This window comes from Geotrypetes seraphini, chromosome 13, assembly GCF_902459505.1.
Source record: "Geotrypetes seraphini chromosome 13, aGeoSer1.1, whole genome shotgun sequence".
Lineage (NCBI taxonomy): Eukaryota > Metazoa > Chordata > Amphibia > Gymnophiona > Dermophiidae > Geotrypetes > Geotrypetes seraphini.
Genome location: NC_047096.1, coordinates 71,321,164 through 71,336,927, shown reverse-complemented (window position 1 = coordinate 71,336,927; position 15,764 = coordinate 71,321,164). Strand labels below are relative to the sequence as shown.

At 47.3% G+C, this 15,764-nt stretch overlaps 1 protein-coding gene across 2 annotated transcripts in view; it reads right to left on the bottom strand.

Moving 5' to 3' along the window:
• Nucleotides 1-360: 360 nt before the first annotated feature.
• MAP3K14 (mitogen-activated protein kinase kinase kinase 14) overlaps nucleotides 361-15,764 on the bottom strand; it is a 93,844-nt gene continuing 78,440 nt past the window's right edge. For both annotated transcript variants that reach the window (XM_033919124.1, XM_033919125.1), the window contains exons 15-16: nucleotides 2,671-2,771; nucleotides 361-715 (exon numbers count right to left, since the gene is read on the bottom strand). In XM_033919124.1, coding sequence (XP_033775015.1) covers nucleotides 527-715; nucleotides 2,671-2,771 — 290 coding nt within the window. In that variant the 3' untranslated portion in view covers nucleotides 361-526. The remainder of the gene's footprint in view (nucleotides 716-2,670; nucleotides 2,772-15,764) is intronic.

The following is a 15,764-nucleotide window of genomic DNA, read 5'->3' as shown; positions in this document are numbered from 1 at the left end:
CCTGAAGCTCAAAATGCAAAACAATTGAATGCTACATTATTAAAAGATAACAATTAGTTTCTGTTACAAAGTCAAGGAGAGCCACCTCCAGGTTCTTAAAAACACATTGATGCGACACCTAGGTAAAAGGAAAGTAGACCAGCAACTATAGGGATGTGTATGTCAAAAGTCTAAATCCAGCAACTGAGCAAGTCATAGGTAATTATTAAGCTCCAGCACAGCCTCTCACCATGCATGCTATTTGCTATAACAGTGTGTCACGAGTGGGTTATCTCATGAAGCCTCCAGTGCAGAAGTGCTATTTTTAATATCTATTACATCATTAAGTATGCAGATATTCAAAATCAGTTGTTCTTCATCCCCCCCCCCCCCCAATCTTTCATTTTATCCTAGAGAAGATGATCAGTGTTTGTTTTATATTTTTAAAAGCTCTTTGCAAGACTTTGACCATCCTTCCTCTATTCAACATAGGCAGGAACTAAAATCTTGTATCCGGTTTACATGTAGATTACATTTTCACAAAATTTCATAAGTTGGACATGATAGAAGAAGGTGATCGCCGCTGCAGTCGACCATGCTTGACCCTCCAGGTCCAATCAGGACAGCTGTCAGTGGCCAGGATGCACTGTAGCTCAATCCCAGAGTCAGGGACTTCCATAGAGAATGGCACAAGCGGACCATCTTTCATTGCAAGGCTGAAAGCCGAGACTGGAACCTGCAAAATGAAAGAACACCAATCACGTCAATAGCAATAGCAAACTAGCACTTTAGGCCAGACCTTGACTGGTGTGGAAAAACAAAACTGTAGCTCTAGTATTAAGCTAAGATTCTTCTGGAACTAGTAAGATCATTAACTGTATGTACTACCGTGTTTCCCCGAAAATAAGACACTGTCATATTAATTTGGGCCCAAAAAAGGCACTAGGTCTTATTTTTGGGAAGGTCTTATTTTTTTTCATGTACAATAATCATCTCCCTTCCTCTCCTGCACCCTAATTCTTCCTATTTCCTTTCCCCCACATGTGCAGCATCTTTCTATCCCTCCCTCCCATCCCCCTGTGTAGCAGAACCCTTGCAGCTTCTATCCCCCATCCCTTGTGCAGCAGAACCCTTGAAGCTTCTATCCCTCCCCCTGCTGACCCTTCCATCTCTCCCTCCCATGTGAACCCCGACCGTGAGCTGAAATACCTGGAAACAAACGGCAGTGTCGGCAGCACAGGCTGGATTGCAGCCTGCCCTTCTCATGTCTGGGCGTTCCTCTGCCGCATCACTAATGATGTCATCAGCAACAAGGCACGGAATGGCCGGGTGTGAGAAGGGCAGGCCGCAATCCAGCCTGTGCTGCCGATACTGCTGTTTTTTTCCAGGTATTTCGGCTCGCGGTCGGGGTTTGCATGGGAGGGAACAATGGAAGGGTCGTCGGGACTGCTGATGGTGACTAGGGCTTATTTTCAGAGGTAGGTCTTATTTTCAGGGAAACACGGTATGTATGACCCTTTGGTGAGCATGCATTACCTTATTGCCATTCTGGAAAGGAAAACATTGCAATTTAATTATATTTGAATAGTGACCAAATTATGGCTCCAAATTCATATTAAGCATATCAAGGGGTAAAGGAAAGTATCATGGAAAAGTAAATTAACCTATTCTCCAGGGATTCAAGACAAAGTTAGACAAGTTCCTGCTGAACCAGAACGTATGCAGGTAAGGCAATTAGGGCACTGGTCTTTGACCTAAGGGCTGCTGCGGGAGCGGACTGCTGGGCACGATGGACTACTGATCTGGACCCAGCAGCGGCAATTCTTATGTTATTTTTATGTATCCAAGTGATCTTTGTGTTTAAGATACCAAATTCTCTATATAAGGACTGGCTTCTGACCAGAATTTAGAACATACCTCAATAATTAAGATGTTTATGTCCTCATATATCGATATATTAATAAACAATTGTTAATTTAGAGCACAAGCTAGCGGGTTTTTTTATTGCTTCCACACTGGGACCTTGGACTGGGCCGACTGACTTTATGCAGGGGTATTTATGAAGATGGAGCTCAAAAAAGGGGTCTCCAATTAAGTGGCACATAACTACTATACACTGCACTAGTGGACTGCTGCTGCTTGCCTTTTGTTCCTGCAACACCCTCTATATAAGTCAATGGTTAAGTAGTTTTCTTTGAGGCATTTTAAAGCCAAAGGCAATCTCCAATAAAAGCTGAAAGTCTCGTGAGTCTGATCAAATTCCTAGTTACCAATACTGTTGTGCTTACCAATCTGCACTACCACTAAGTCAATCCTGTGAAGCCACAAAGCAGTGTCAACACCTTCATTGCTCACATCCTAGACCAAGCTCACTGTCTGTATATCTTTGTTAGTACTAATGAGCCTTAAGAACACAACCTTAAAACACGCCTCAAGAACAGAGCAGTAAATAACTTATTTTAACTGAACAGGTAACTGGAAGAAATAGCCTAAGGCGTATGCCGATACTGCAATAGTACCTGCAGCCTGGTTTTAACATATTGAGTTAAAGAGGTACAACGTTTTATCTTACTAACACTGCAATTGTGTTTCATAAAAGGAAAAGACATGAAAAGTATATATAGATTGTATTTGCTGGTGCTGAAGCACCCTGTTGCATGAAGATGTCTTATTAGGTTTTCTGGTCCTCACCTGATTGCTGATGCCCTCGGCAACATTCTTCACCTTCACCTTGCGGAACTCACGAATATGCAGGCTTTCCCCATTAGGCAAACGCACCTGGATTTTCACTCCTGGAACAAAGATTGTTTAGGAATCAGGGCTGACTTCAGTCTCTCATCTTTCAGGATTTGGTTCACTTTTCTCAGCAGTGTCTATCCTACCCCCTACTTCTCTAGACTTTTCTGACCCTTGCAATATTATAACATGCAGTCCAGTCTTATGTACCTGCTTCATAAAAAGCTGTTGCCATATAGCAGCCAGGGTTTGGATCTATTTGAAAGTTAGGCTTTTAAACTTATGTAAACTGTTGGATAGAGAATGAAACAGGGAAAAAATTTGTCCCCGTCCCCACCAACCATCTGATCCCATCCACACAAGCCTTTAATAAAATAAGTTCAGTATAAAACTATTCCAAGTATAAAAAGAAACAATATTCTGTACAATTGTCATTTTATAAATCACAAATAATACAAAGCAAGGATCAACAAAACCCTTGTCTCCCATCTCCTCCCCTTCACAAATAATCCCTTCCACTATCGAGAAAACTGAAGTCAAATTACCGTATTTTCGCGGATATAACGCGCGCGTTATATGCGATTTTACCTACCGCGCATACCCCTCGCGCGTTATATGCCTGAGCGCAGTATAGAAAAGTTTTTAAACATAGTTCCCACCCCGCCCGACGCCCGATTCACCCCCCCAGCAGGACCGCTCGCACCCCCACCCCGAACGACCGCTCGCACGCGCTCGCACCCGCATCCACGATCGGAGCAAGAGGGAGCCCAAGCCCTCTTGCCCGGCCGACTCCCCGACGTCCGATACATCCCCCCCCCCCCCCCGAAGGACCGCCGACTTCCCGACAATATCGGGCCAGGAGGGAGCCCAAACCCTCCTGGCCACGGCGACCCCCTACCCCCACCCCGCACTACATTACGGGCAGGAGGGATCCCAGGCCCTCCTGCCCTCGACGCAAACCCCCTCCCCCCAACGACCGCCCCCCCCAAGAACCTCCGCCCGTCCCCCAGCCGACCCGCGACCCCCCTGGCCGACCCCCACGACACCCCCACCCGCCTTCCCCGTACCTTTGTGTAGTTGGGCCAGAAGGGAGCCCAAACCCTCCTGGCCACGGCGACCCCCTAACCCCACCCCGCACTACATTACGGGCAGGAGGGATCCCAGGCCCTCCTGCCCTCGACGCAAACCCCCCTCCCTCCAACGACCGCCCCCCCCCAAGAACCTCCGACCGCCCCCCCAGCCGACCCGCGACCCCCCTGGCCGACCCCCACGACCCCCCCACCCCCCTTCCCCGTACCTTTGGAAGTTGGCCGGACAGACGGGAGCCAAACCCGCCTGTCCGGCAGGCAGCCAACGAAGGAATGAGGCCGGATTGGCCCATCCGTCCTAAAGCTCCGCCTACTGGTGGGGCCTAAGGCGCGTGGGCCAATCAGAATAGGCCCTGGAGCCTTAGGTCCCACCTGGGGGCGCGGCCTGAGACACATGGTCGGGTTTGGCCCATGTGCCTCAGGCCGCGCCCCCAGGCGGGACCTAAGGCTCCAGGGCCTATTCTGATTGGCCCACGTGCCTTAGGCCCCACCAGTAGGCGGAGCTTTAGGACGGATGGGCCAATCCGGCCTCATTCCTTCGTTGGCTGCCTGCCGGACAGGCGGGTTTGGCTCCCGTCTGTCCGGCCAACTTCCAAAGGTACGGGGAAGGGGGGTGGGGGGGTCGTGGGGGTCGGCCAGGGGGGTCGCGGGTCGGCTGGGGGACGGGCGGAGGTTCTTGGGGGGGGGGCGGTCGTTGGGGGGGAGGGGGGTTTGCGTCGAGGGCAGGAGGGCCTGGGATCCCTCCTGCCCGTAATGTAGTGCGGGGTGGGGTTAGGGGGTCGCCGTGGCCAGGAGGGTTTGGGCTCCCTTCTGGCCCAACTACACAAAGGTACGGGAAAGGCGGGTGGGGGTGTCGTGGGGGTCGGCCAGGGGGGTCGCGGGTCGGCTGGGGGACGGGCGGAGGTTCTTGGGGGGGGCGGTCGTGGGGGGGGGGGGGGGGTTTGCGTCGAGGGCAGGAGGGCCTGGGATCCCTCCTGCCCGTAATGTAGTGCGGGGTGGGGTTAGGGGGTCGCCGTGGCCAGGAGGGTTTGGGCTCCCTCCTGGCCCGATATTGTTGGGGAGTCGGCGGTCCTTCGGGGTGAGGGTGCGAGTGGTCCTACCGGGGGGGGGGGGGATGTATCGGACGTCGGGGGGGGGCATCAGGCTTTCAGGATGGGGACAGACCTTCAAGGGGGGACAGGACTTCAAGGGGGGACAGTGCACGGAAAGTCAGGGGGGGTGAACGGAGAGTCAGGACAGCGCACGGAAAGTCAGGGCAGTGCACGGAAGTCAGGGGGGGTGAACGGAGAGTCGGGACAGCGCACGGAAAGTCAGGGCGGGCGAAAGGAGCGTCGGGCATCATGCGCGTTATATGCCTGAGCGCGGTATAGAAAAGTTTTGGTACATATCATCGTGATTTCTGCGCGCTATACCCCTGTGCGCGTTTTACACAGGTGCGCGTTATATCCGCGAAAATACGGTACTACAGAATGCTACATAGAAAAGGAGAAATTAAGTTCTTACCTGCTAATTTACTTTCTTTTAGCCTCTTCAGACCAGCATTGGGTTAATTTACAAGCGGGTATATATCTCATCAGGACCAGCAGGTGGAGACTGAGACAAAGCTTTGGAACTGTACATATCATGTGACCCCTCCCTAATTATCTCAGGCTGCCGAATAGCCAAGCAAAACTAAGAACTATATACAGAAAACAAACAGGACTCCAAACAGGAGTATCAACAAATAAAAACAGGAATGCTGAACATGGAAAGGAACAAATGCAAATAGCAAAGGTCCCCACAGCTCGCCAGCCAAGTCACAGCTGCTGTTCTTAATCTCCCCGGCCCTTGAAAAACACTAGAAACCAACTGAAAAATGAAAATCTGCACGCAAAAACACGACAATAGACAGGGCAGGGCCCTATGCTGATCTGGAGAGGCTAAAAGAAAGTAAATTAGAAAGTAAGAACCTAATTTCTCTTTCTTTACTCTCCAGACCAGCATAGGATTAATCTTACAAGCAGGACATACCAAAACAGTCCCCATCATGGGTAGGACCCGCGAAGGGCCGACATTAGAACACGTTCACCAAACACCGCGTCCTGGCGCATCTGAACGTCCACACGGTAGTGTCTGACAAAGGAATGTAGAGAAGACCAGACCGTCGCCTTACAAATATCCACAGGAGGCACCAGCGACGACTTAGCCCAAGAAGCTGCCTGACCCCAAGTAGAATGAGCATTGAGAAAATCTGGAACAGTCTTTCTGAAGAAGATAAGCGGATGCAATAAGAACATAAGAATTGCCCTGTTGGGTCAGACCAGTGGTCCATCGTGCCCAGCAGTCCCCTCACGTGGCAGCCCTTTGGTCAAAGACCAACGCCCTAACTGAGACTTACCCTACCTGTTCTGGTTCAGCAGGAACTTGTCTAACTTTGTCATGAATCCCTGGAGGGTGTTTCCCCCTACGACAGACTCCAGAAGAGCATTCCAGTTTTCTACCACTCTCAGATAAAACAGCAGGAGAGAGAAGCAGAGGCAGGAGACCAAGAGGGAAATCGGTGAGAGTTAGCTCCACCCCCCCCGACATCCACCACCGAAGCTCCGCCTTAAAAGGGGAGGGGCCAACGGAGCAGAGTTGATCTGAGCAGGAGAAGCCGCGTGGTGGGCAGCACAAGCCATGTGGTGGAGTTGGAGCAGGCAGCGGCGGAAGCTGAGAGGTAGCCGGGAGGAGGAAGGAGGGCAGAGATCGGAGGAAGGAGGGCAGAGATCGGAGAGGGAAGTGGTGGCAAGGGCAGGCAGCGGTGATAGTAAGATCCGCCCACCCGCACCGCGTCACCAGCAGAGTCAGCGGCCGTACTCCCCCTTAAGAGGAGGGGAGCCAACGGCACGCAGCCGTTCGCCGCGTGGCGAAGGCGAGCGGCAAAGGCAGTCGCCTTAGCGAGAGCGCCTTTGCGAAGGAGCCTTGAGAAGGAGCCTGGAGCCCCGGCCGCCCAGCAGATACATCTAAAACAGAGGCAAAGGGGAGAAAGCCGGGTCTGAAAGGAGAGACAGAGGGGCAGTGAGCCAGAGGGCGGAAGCCAGCAAGGAGGGGCGGAAGCCTGATCGGGCTGCCCAGCAGCAAATTCAATTCAAACTACTAAAAAAAAAAAAAAGGTACTTTTCTTCTGTTCTCATTCATTCATTCATTCTTTTCTTCTCTCTCTTCTCTTTCAAACTAGCTGCACGCAGGGCACACTCCAACACAGAGGAACTTTAGGTACGAGAAAAGAGAAATGGAGGCAGCAGAAACCCAACGAAGCTTCCCACTCGATGTGTGCATCGAGTGTCATATGCATGACTACCTCCCCTCCGGGAGGCAGGCGTATATATGCGGTCGATGTCAGGAACTGGATAGCCTGAAGAAGGAGGTCGGGAGACTGCAGGTCAGGATCCAGGAGCTGGAGGGACTCCGCACCATGGAGGAACCGTGGGCAATTGCGGCAACTGAGGATACCACCAAAGAGAGCCACATCAACGAGCAGGTTAGAGAGCTCGAGAGATTCATCGAGGAGGCCTGCAAGATGGTGGAGGCACAGGAGCACCAGCAATCCAGAAGGGAACCAACAGAGGGAGGACAGAATTCACCAGACCCCAGGGGGGAAGGACCGTGCGGAGGAACTGAGCGGGCAGAGGGGGCAGAGACCCATCTGAACCCGAGGAAGGATTGGAGGATCGAGTCACTGATACGGACCTGAGACCCAAGAAGAAGCTGAGGAAAGGCAAATCTGCAATCGTAGTGGGAGACTCAATCCTGAGAGAAGTGGACAGTCAAGTAGCAGGAGGCAGAGAGGACCGACTAGTGACATGTCTCTCGGGGGCGAGGACAAAGGACATCTCCGACAGAATCGAGAGAATCCTGGAGGGAGCTGAGACGGAGGAGACAGCAGTGATAATCCACGTTGGAACCAACGACGTCAGCAGAAGGAACTACAACAGGACTACACTGACCGAGTACTTTAAGATCTTGGGGAGGAAATTGAAGCTGAGGACAAGGAAGAAAGCCTTCTCAGAGATCCTGCCAGTACCGAGGGCGGATGCAAGGAGGCAGACCGAGCTGCAAGCAATAAACAGTTGGCTGAGGAGATGGTGTGATGAGGAGGGTTGCAGGCAAAAATTTATTGTACCAAAATTAAAATGCAAATAAGTAAAATAAAACCCTTTTACCAATCAAGGGACCCGACACGGTCCGTGTTTCGGACAAATCTTCGTTAGGGGTCCATGGTGAAAAAGGTTGGGACATACCATAAAAAATGAAGATAAGTAACAAAGTACCTGTATATTGTGTTCGCCGAACACTTTGTTACTTATCTTCATTTTTTATGGTATGTCCCAACCTTTTTCACCATGGACCCCTGACAAAGGTTTGTCCGAAACACGGACCGTGTCGGGTTCCTTGATTGGTAAAAGGGTTTTATTTTACTTATTTGCATTTTAATTTTGGTACAATAAATTTTTGCCTGCATCTTGTACACACACAGTCTGCAGTTTTGTTTGTTTCTCCTGCTTGGTTTTTTCTGCAGACAAAGTTGGACTTTCTCCTTTGTTTTGTTGCGATGAGGAGGGTTTCCACTTTGTACGGAACTGGACAACCTTCCTGGGGAAAAGCAAGTTCTACAGGAGAGACGGACTGCACCTGAGCACGGCTGGGACGAGGATGCTGGCACGCAACCTCCAGAATGGCATAGACATGGCTTTAAACTGAGGACAGGGGGAAAGCCGATAGTTGATCCGACATCGACACATCGGACTAGAGTATCAAACAAGGATACTGAATCGGGAAAAGGCGATAGAGGACTTGAGACGGAGTGGACATTTTTTTTTTTTTAAACCAAAGACGCGATGCAGGGGCCCAAGGAACTAATGAAACTAAAGAGCGCAAAAAGGAGGAAACAGCCGGAGCCAGAGGGACGTCCAAAAATGGGGAAGCAGGCTGAGGACGAGATAGACGCACCACAGGAGAGGGATGAGGACGAAACAGACACACCGCAGGAGGAGGATGGACGGAATGAGGCTCGGGGACTGGCAGCCCATGAAGGGGTCGGCAGGAGCACCAAACCACGAGGAAAACAAACAGAGAAGGTAAACAACAGGGACTTAAATTGCCTATACACTAATGCTAGGAGCCTAAGAACCAAAATGGGGGAGCTAGAAGTTATAGCCAGTAAGGAGGACCTAGACATAATTGGAGTCAAAGAGACATGGTGGTCCGAGGACAATAAATGGGATGTTGTCCTACCAGGGTACAAAATCTATAGGAGGGACAGGACACATAAGAAGGGTGGAGGAATAGCGCTATATATAAGGGAATCCATTCCTTCAACCAGGATGGAAACAACAGTAAGGGCAGACGGCTTGGAATCACTATGGGTAAAGCTGACAGGAGGAAATGGAGCAGACATAAAATTGGGGCTGTATTATCGCCCACCAGGACAACTGGAGGCAAACGACCAGGACCTGGAGGCTGAATTGAGGCAGGTATGTAAAAGCAGAAGTGTGGTGGTGATGGGGGATTTCAACTACCCTGGGATAGAGCAGCTGGTCACGGAACCAACAAGAGGAGATGCCACCCTTGACCTAATCCTCAACGGGCTAGGGGGACCCGCAAAGGAGGTGGTAGTACTACAGCCACTAGGAAACAGCGATCACAACATGATCCAGTGCAAGCTAGAAATGGGAACATCAAAAGTGAAAAGAACTACAACAACAGCACTCAATTTTAGAAAAGGAAATTACGAGGCCATGAGGAAAATTGTGGGAAAGAAACTCAGCAATAGCTCAGGGAAGATGGAGACCATAGAGGAAGCCTGGGCCCTATTTAAGGGCACGGTGCACGAAGCACAAAACCTTTATGTCCCCAGGTTAAGGAAAGGGTGCAAAAAAAAAAAAAAAAAATATATCGAACCAAAAACCTGGCGTGGATAACAAATGCAGTGAGAAAGGCGATAAGTGACAAGAAAACATCATTTAGAAAATGGAAAAAGGACCAAACTAAGGACAACCTGAAGGAGCACAAAAGGCACCAAAAGGACTGTCACCGAGTGGTTAGGAAAGCAAAAAGAAAATATGAGGAGAGACTGGCGGGGGAAGCAAAAAACTTCAAACCATTCTTCAGGTATGTGAAGGGGAAACAACCAGCCAGGGAGGAAGTGGGACCTTTGGACGATGGAGACAGGAAGAGAGTGGTTAAGGAGGAAAAAAATAGATAGCTGACAGGTTAAACAAGTTCTTCTCGTCAGTCTTTTTTTTTTTTTTTTTTCATTGAAATCCAAAATAGAGAGTTGCGCGGGGACAGAAATCCCACCCGTCCCCACCCGTCCCCGCCAAAATCCCACCCATCCCCACCCGTCCCCGTGAGGAATCCCTCCGTCCCCACCCGTCCCCGTGAGGAATCCCTCCGTCCCCACCCGTCCCCGCGAGGAATCCCCTCCGTCCCCACCCGTCCCCGCGAGGAATCCCCTCCGTCCCCACCCGTCCCCGCGAGGAATCCCCTCCGTCACCATCCTTCCCTATAAACTTCAGAAATAGTTATTTTATTTAATTATGCTACTGAATTAAAGGCTCTGGTAGAGACCCATTTACAAATAAGCAAAGAGACTATTAATTTGGAAATATTAATTGGGAAGAATACATACTTTGTAAATGGGTTTCTACCAGAACCTCTAATGTAAATATAAAATATAAATACTCAGCTGATGAGAACCCACAAACTGTCAGCTGAGGACTTCCTTTGCAGTTGGCCTGGGGTCCCTTTTGCCAAGCTTGGCAGGCAGCAGTAGCGTCCCTGAGTCACAGATGCTGGCACCTCAGTGGCTCATGGATGCTGCCAGCGACTGCTGCGCTTGGTGGAGGGGAGTTCTGACCATCTCTAGAGGAGGTCCTCTGCTGGCGGTGCTTGGGGATCCCCACCAGTCACAGCAAGGGCCAACAAGTACTTCAACACTGTAGAAATAAAACCAGAAATGCATTTCCTTTTCTTTTGAACACAAAACAAAGATATCTGCCATATACATTTCCCAAGGTAGATGACTCTATGCAATGTCACCTCGGTAACAAAATACAAAAATAGACAAATACACCCCCTCCCTTTTTACTAAACCACAATAGTAGGTTTTAGCACAGGGAGTTACGCTGAATGCCTCGCGCTGCTCTCAATGCTCATAGGCTCCCTGCGCTAAAAAACAATATTGCGGTTTAGTAAAAGGGAGCCATAGTGCAAAATATAGACAGCAGATATAAATTCTCAAAACAGACACATTTTGATCACTAAATTGAAAATAAAATCATTTTTCCTATCTTTGCTGTTTGGTGATTTCATGAGTCTCTGGTTGCACTTTCTTCTTCTGACTGTGCATCCAATCTTTCTTCCTTTCTTTCAGCCTCCTGTATGTTTCCTCTCCTCCAGACCTCATTCTCTCCCCCAACTTTTTCTTTCTGTCTCCCTGTTCCCCCTTCTTTCTGTCTCTCTGTCTGCCCCCTTTCTTTCTTTCTCCGTGCCCTCCCCCAAGCCACTCGGTTTGCTGCCACCGCCATCGGGGAATAGTCCCCAAGCCACCGCTGTCCCAAGCTTTCCCTGCAGAAGCGTCGCGCTGACCAGCATTCCGCTCCCTGACGTCAATTCTGACGTAGGAGAGGAAGTTCCGGGCCAACAAGGCATTTCTCCTCATTCCATCCAGCCTGAGCCCCATCTCTCCTTGATCCAGCATTTCCCTTCTGTGTCTGTCAGAATTACCATTCCACCTATTTTCCAGCATCACCCTTCTTTGTGTCCATCTCACCTATATCCCTATCTCACCACTTTTTCAGAATCTTCATTTGTCTCTGTCCTTATCTTTACGCCATGTTCACCATTTGCCCTTTCAATGTCTTTATCTCCCCCCCCACACACACACTTTTTCAGCATTACTTCTATGTCTCTATTTCACCTCCTCTTCATGTCCCCTCTGTATCTCTATCCTTATTCAGTAGGTCCTGCTTACCCTTTCTCTTCTTTGTGTCACAATCTCCATTTTCAGCTTTCCCCCCTTTTCCTTTGTTACTGCACCCTGTAGCCAGAATCTTTCCACCCTCTCTCCACTCCGGCCCAGCCCAGTATGAAATATTTCCTTTTGTTTCTCTCCCCTCTCTCTTCTCCTCCCTCACCCACGAGTCCTGCATCTGGCCCTCTCCCTTCTACCTGCACCTGGCAACACCCCCCTGCTCCGCGGCTCTCTTAAGCAACTCGTCAGCAGCGGTGATCAAGACAAGCTGCCGACATCGAGGCCTTCCCTCTACGAGTCCCGCCTTTGTGGAAAAAGGAAGTTGAAACAAGCGGGACTCGCAAAGGGTAGGCCCCGACGTCAGAAGCTGCTGCTGAGTTGCCGAAGAGAGCCGCAGGTAGAAGGGAGAGGGAGATAGGAAGGCTGTAGAAGCTCCGGAGCATGACACCGAACCCGGCCAGGATGATTTCTTTTTCAGGCTGCTGCTGCCGCTGCCATCCCCCACCCGAAATGACAAAAAACAGCCTAATGCCCGCGTCGGGAAATAGCCATGCTGAGCAGTGAGCTCAGCACGTACACAGATGAAAGCCTTGCTTGCTGATTGGTCCGGCGGCACGGTGGGGCGGGGCCGCCGGACCAATCAGCAAGCAAGGCTTTCATCTGTGTACGTGCTGAGCTCACTGCTCAACATGGCTATTTCCCGACGCGACGCCAGACTTGTAAGCTGCACGCCTGCATCGCCAGAATTTAGGTAGGTTGTTTTCATCCCCGTGGGAGTCCCGTGGGCAAGGGGGCGTCCCCGTGGGAGTCCCGTGGGTCAGGGGGGCATCCCCGTGGGAGTCCCGTGGGCCAGGGGGCGTCCCCGTGGGAGTCCCGTGGGCCAGGGGGGGAACCCGCGGGATCCCCGCGATCCCCGTTCCCGTGCAGACCTCTAATCCAAAAGCAGTTTTTTGTTTTTTTTTTCATCTTTATTCCTTTTTATTTCTTTCAACAAGTGTACAATATTATTACAAGTAATTCACATCACTCACTTGACATTCTTAAGCAATATTATTACACATGTTTTAATTCCCTCCACCCACCTCCCATCCCCTCCCCTATCAACAAAATATTTTATCCAAACATATACATATTTAGACTCTCCCTCCCCCCCATTTTTACAAATTATCCCCTAAGGAAAAAGAATAACCCTTAATCATTACAATATTCAATTAATGGCCTCCACACCTCCTTAAACCTTTTAAGATATCCCCTCTGTACTGCAAGAAATCTTTCCATCTTATATAAATGACAAACTGAGTTCCACCAAAAACTACAATTCAATCTAGAACAGTCTTTCCAATTAGTCGTTATTTGTTGAATTCCCACTCCAGTAAGAATCATCAATAATTTGTTGTTTGCTGCAGATATCTGACTTTTGGTCCTCATACACATTCCAAAAATCACTGTGTCGTAGGATAATGCTACATGATTTTCCATCAATATATTAACTTGATCCCATATTGATATCCAAAATGCCTGAATACATGGACAATAAAATAAAAGATGGTCTAAAGTTCCAATTTCAATTTTACAATGCCAGCATCTATTAGACTTAGAGCAATCTAATTTTTGTAATCTAGTAGGGGTCCAGAATGCTCTATGCAACAAAAAGAACCATGTTTGCCTAATAGATGCCGACATCGTACCTTTAATTCTCCAAGACCAAATACGTGGCCATTGAGATGCTTTAATTTGATGCTTAATCTCAATGCTCCAAATATCTCTTAATCCATTTTTTGGTTTCTTATTCAAATAATTAGATATCATTTTATACCACTTTGCGGCCTGGTGTCCCAGAAAATCTGCCTGGAAACATAAGAATTCTAAGCTGTAATGATCATTTAAAGATTTCCATTCAGGGAACCCCACCTGAATAGCCTGCTTCAATTGCAACCACTTATAACTTTGTTTTTTATTCAGACCATATTTATGTTGCAATTGTGAAAAATCAAGCAGCTTACCATTATCAATTACTTCCGTTAAGGATCTTATACCTGCTTTAATCCAATCCTTCCAGACAACCTTAAACCCGCCTATTTGTATCTTGGAGTTTACCCAAATAGTCTGCTGTTTCGATTTTAAAATAGAATCACTAGTTAATTTATCTACAAATCGTAATGTTTTCCAAGTATCCATTAATACTTTATTGTCTTTACGTATTCTAGGCACTTTTATACCAAGCAGAAGATCAAGCCTAAGTGGAAAAATAAGTGATCTCTCCACTCTTAACCACTCTGGTAATTGTTCCAAAAGCTCTGGGAGGACCCAATACATACCTTGGCGCATGATATAGGCCTGATGATACCTATAAAAATTGGGAAAATTTACCCCACCCTCCTCAATTGGTCTTTGCAAAGACACTAGAGCCACTCTTGCAATTTTACCCAGCCAAATAAATTTAACCAGAATACTATTTAATTTTTTATAAAAAGACCCCTGAAAAAACACTGGTATCATTCCCAATTGATAGCAAACTACAGGCAAAATCATCATTTTAACAGTTTGAACTCTTCCCCACCATGACAAATGTAAAGGATTCCATTGCTCACATAACTCTGTTACTTTTTGTAATAAAAATTTTTCGTTTATTCTCATTGTCTCTTCAAGTGTTTTATTCAACCAAATACCTAAGTATTTTATACCATCCTCTTTCCAAATAAAAGGGAAAGAATCAAGTATACCTTTTGTACAATGCACGTTTAAAGGTAAAATTTCTGATTTATTCCAATTTATTTTGTATCCTGAGAATTTTCCAAATGTATCTATTATCTTCAGTAGACATGGAATTGTTGTTTCCGGATTCCTCAAATGAAGCAATATATCATCTGCATAAGCGGATACTTTATATTCCACTCCAGCACATGGAATACCCTCTATGTCCTTTGCCTGTTGAATAGCTAACAACAAGGGTTCAAGAACTATATCAAAGAGCAAAGGAGATAATGGACAACCCTGTCTAACTCCCCTCTGCAATTTAAAAGCATCTGAAAAATTATTATTTATGTATAAACGAGCAGTTGGGGAGCTATACAGTGCTTGAATCATTTGTATAAATCCAGATCCAATACCAAACCATTCCATAGCTTGATACATGAAATTCCATTCTACACGATCAAAAGCCTTCTCAGCATCTAGTGATACTGAAAAAGCCGGATCATTAATTTGTCTTGTTAAATAATACATCTGAAATGCCAGTCTAGTATTATTTGAAGAGTGTCTTTGAGCAACAAATCCAGTTTGATTTATTCCTATTATATGCGGAAGAGCTTTAGCCAATCTTAATGCTAAAATCTTAGCTAATATTTTACCATCTACATTTATTAAAGATATAGGCCTGTAATTTGACACCAATGTTGGATCTTTATTTGGCTTTGGCAAAACAATAGTTAAAGATTCTGCCATAGTGCCTGATATACAACCTTTATTCAGTTGGTCCTGATATAGTTTTAATAAATATGGTAAAAGGGAAATTTGAAATTCTTTATAAAACTCCACTGTAAATCCATCTCCATCTGGAGCAGTCCCAACTCTAAGGGATTTCAATGCCATTTGTAACTCTTTTAATGATATAGGTTTATCTAAACTTCCTTTTATATGATCAGGAACCTTAGGTCCTTTAACTAAACTCAAAAAATCCAACCCATCTTTCTCTTTATCTAAATAAGACTCAGAAGAATACAGTGACTTATAATATTTTAAAAATTGTTTTAATATATTTCCAATTTGAGAATGAGAATGTCCTAATTCATCCTTAATTATGCTTATTTTCTCCTTTCTTTTCTTTGCTTTTAAATAATTTGCCAATAATCTTCCAGCCTTATTTGCACTACCATAATACATCGTTTGCTGAGCAAAAATATCTTTCCTTACTAATCCAGAGGAAATTTCATTATATTCACATTTTTTTTTTAACAATAATTGAA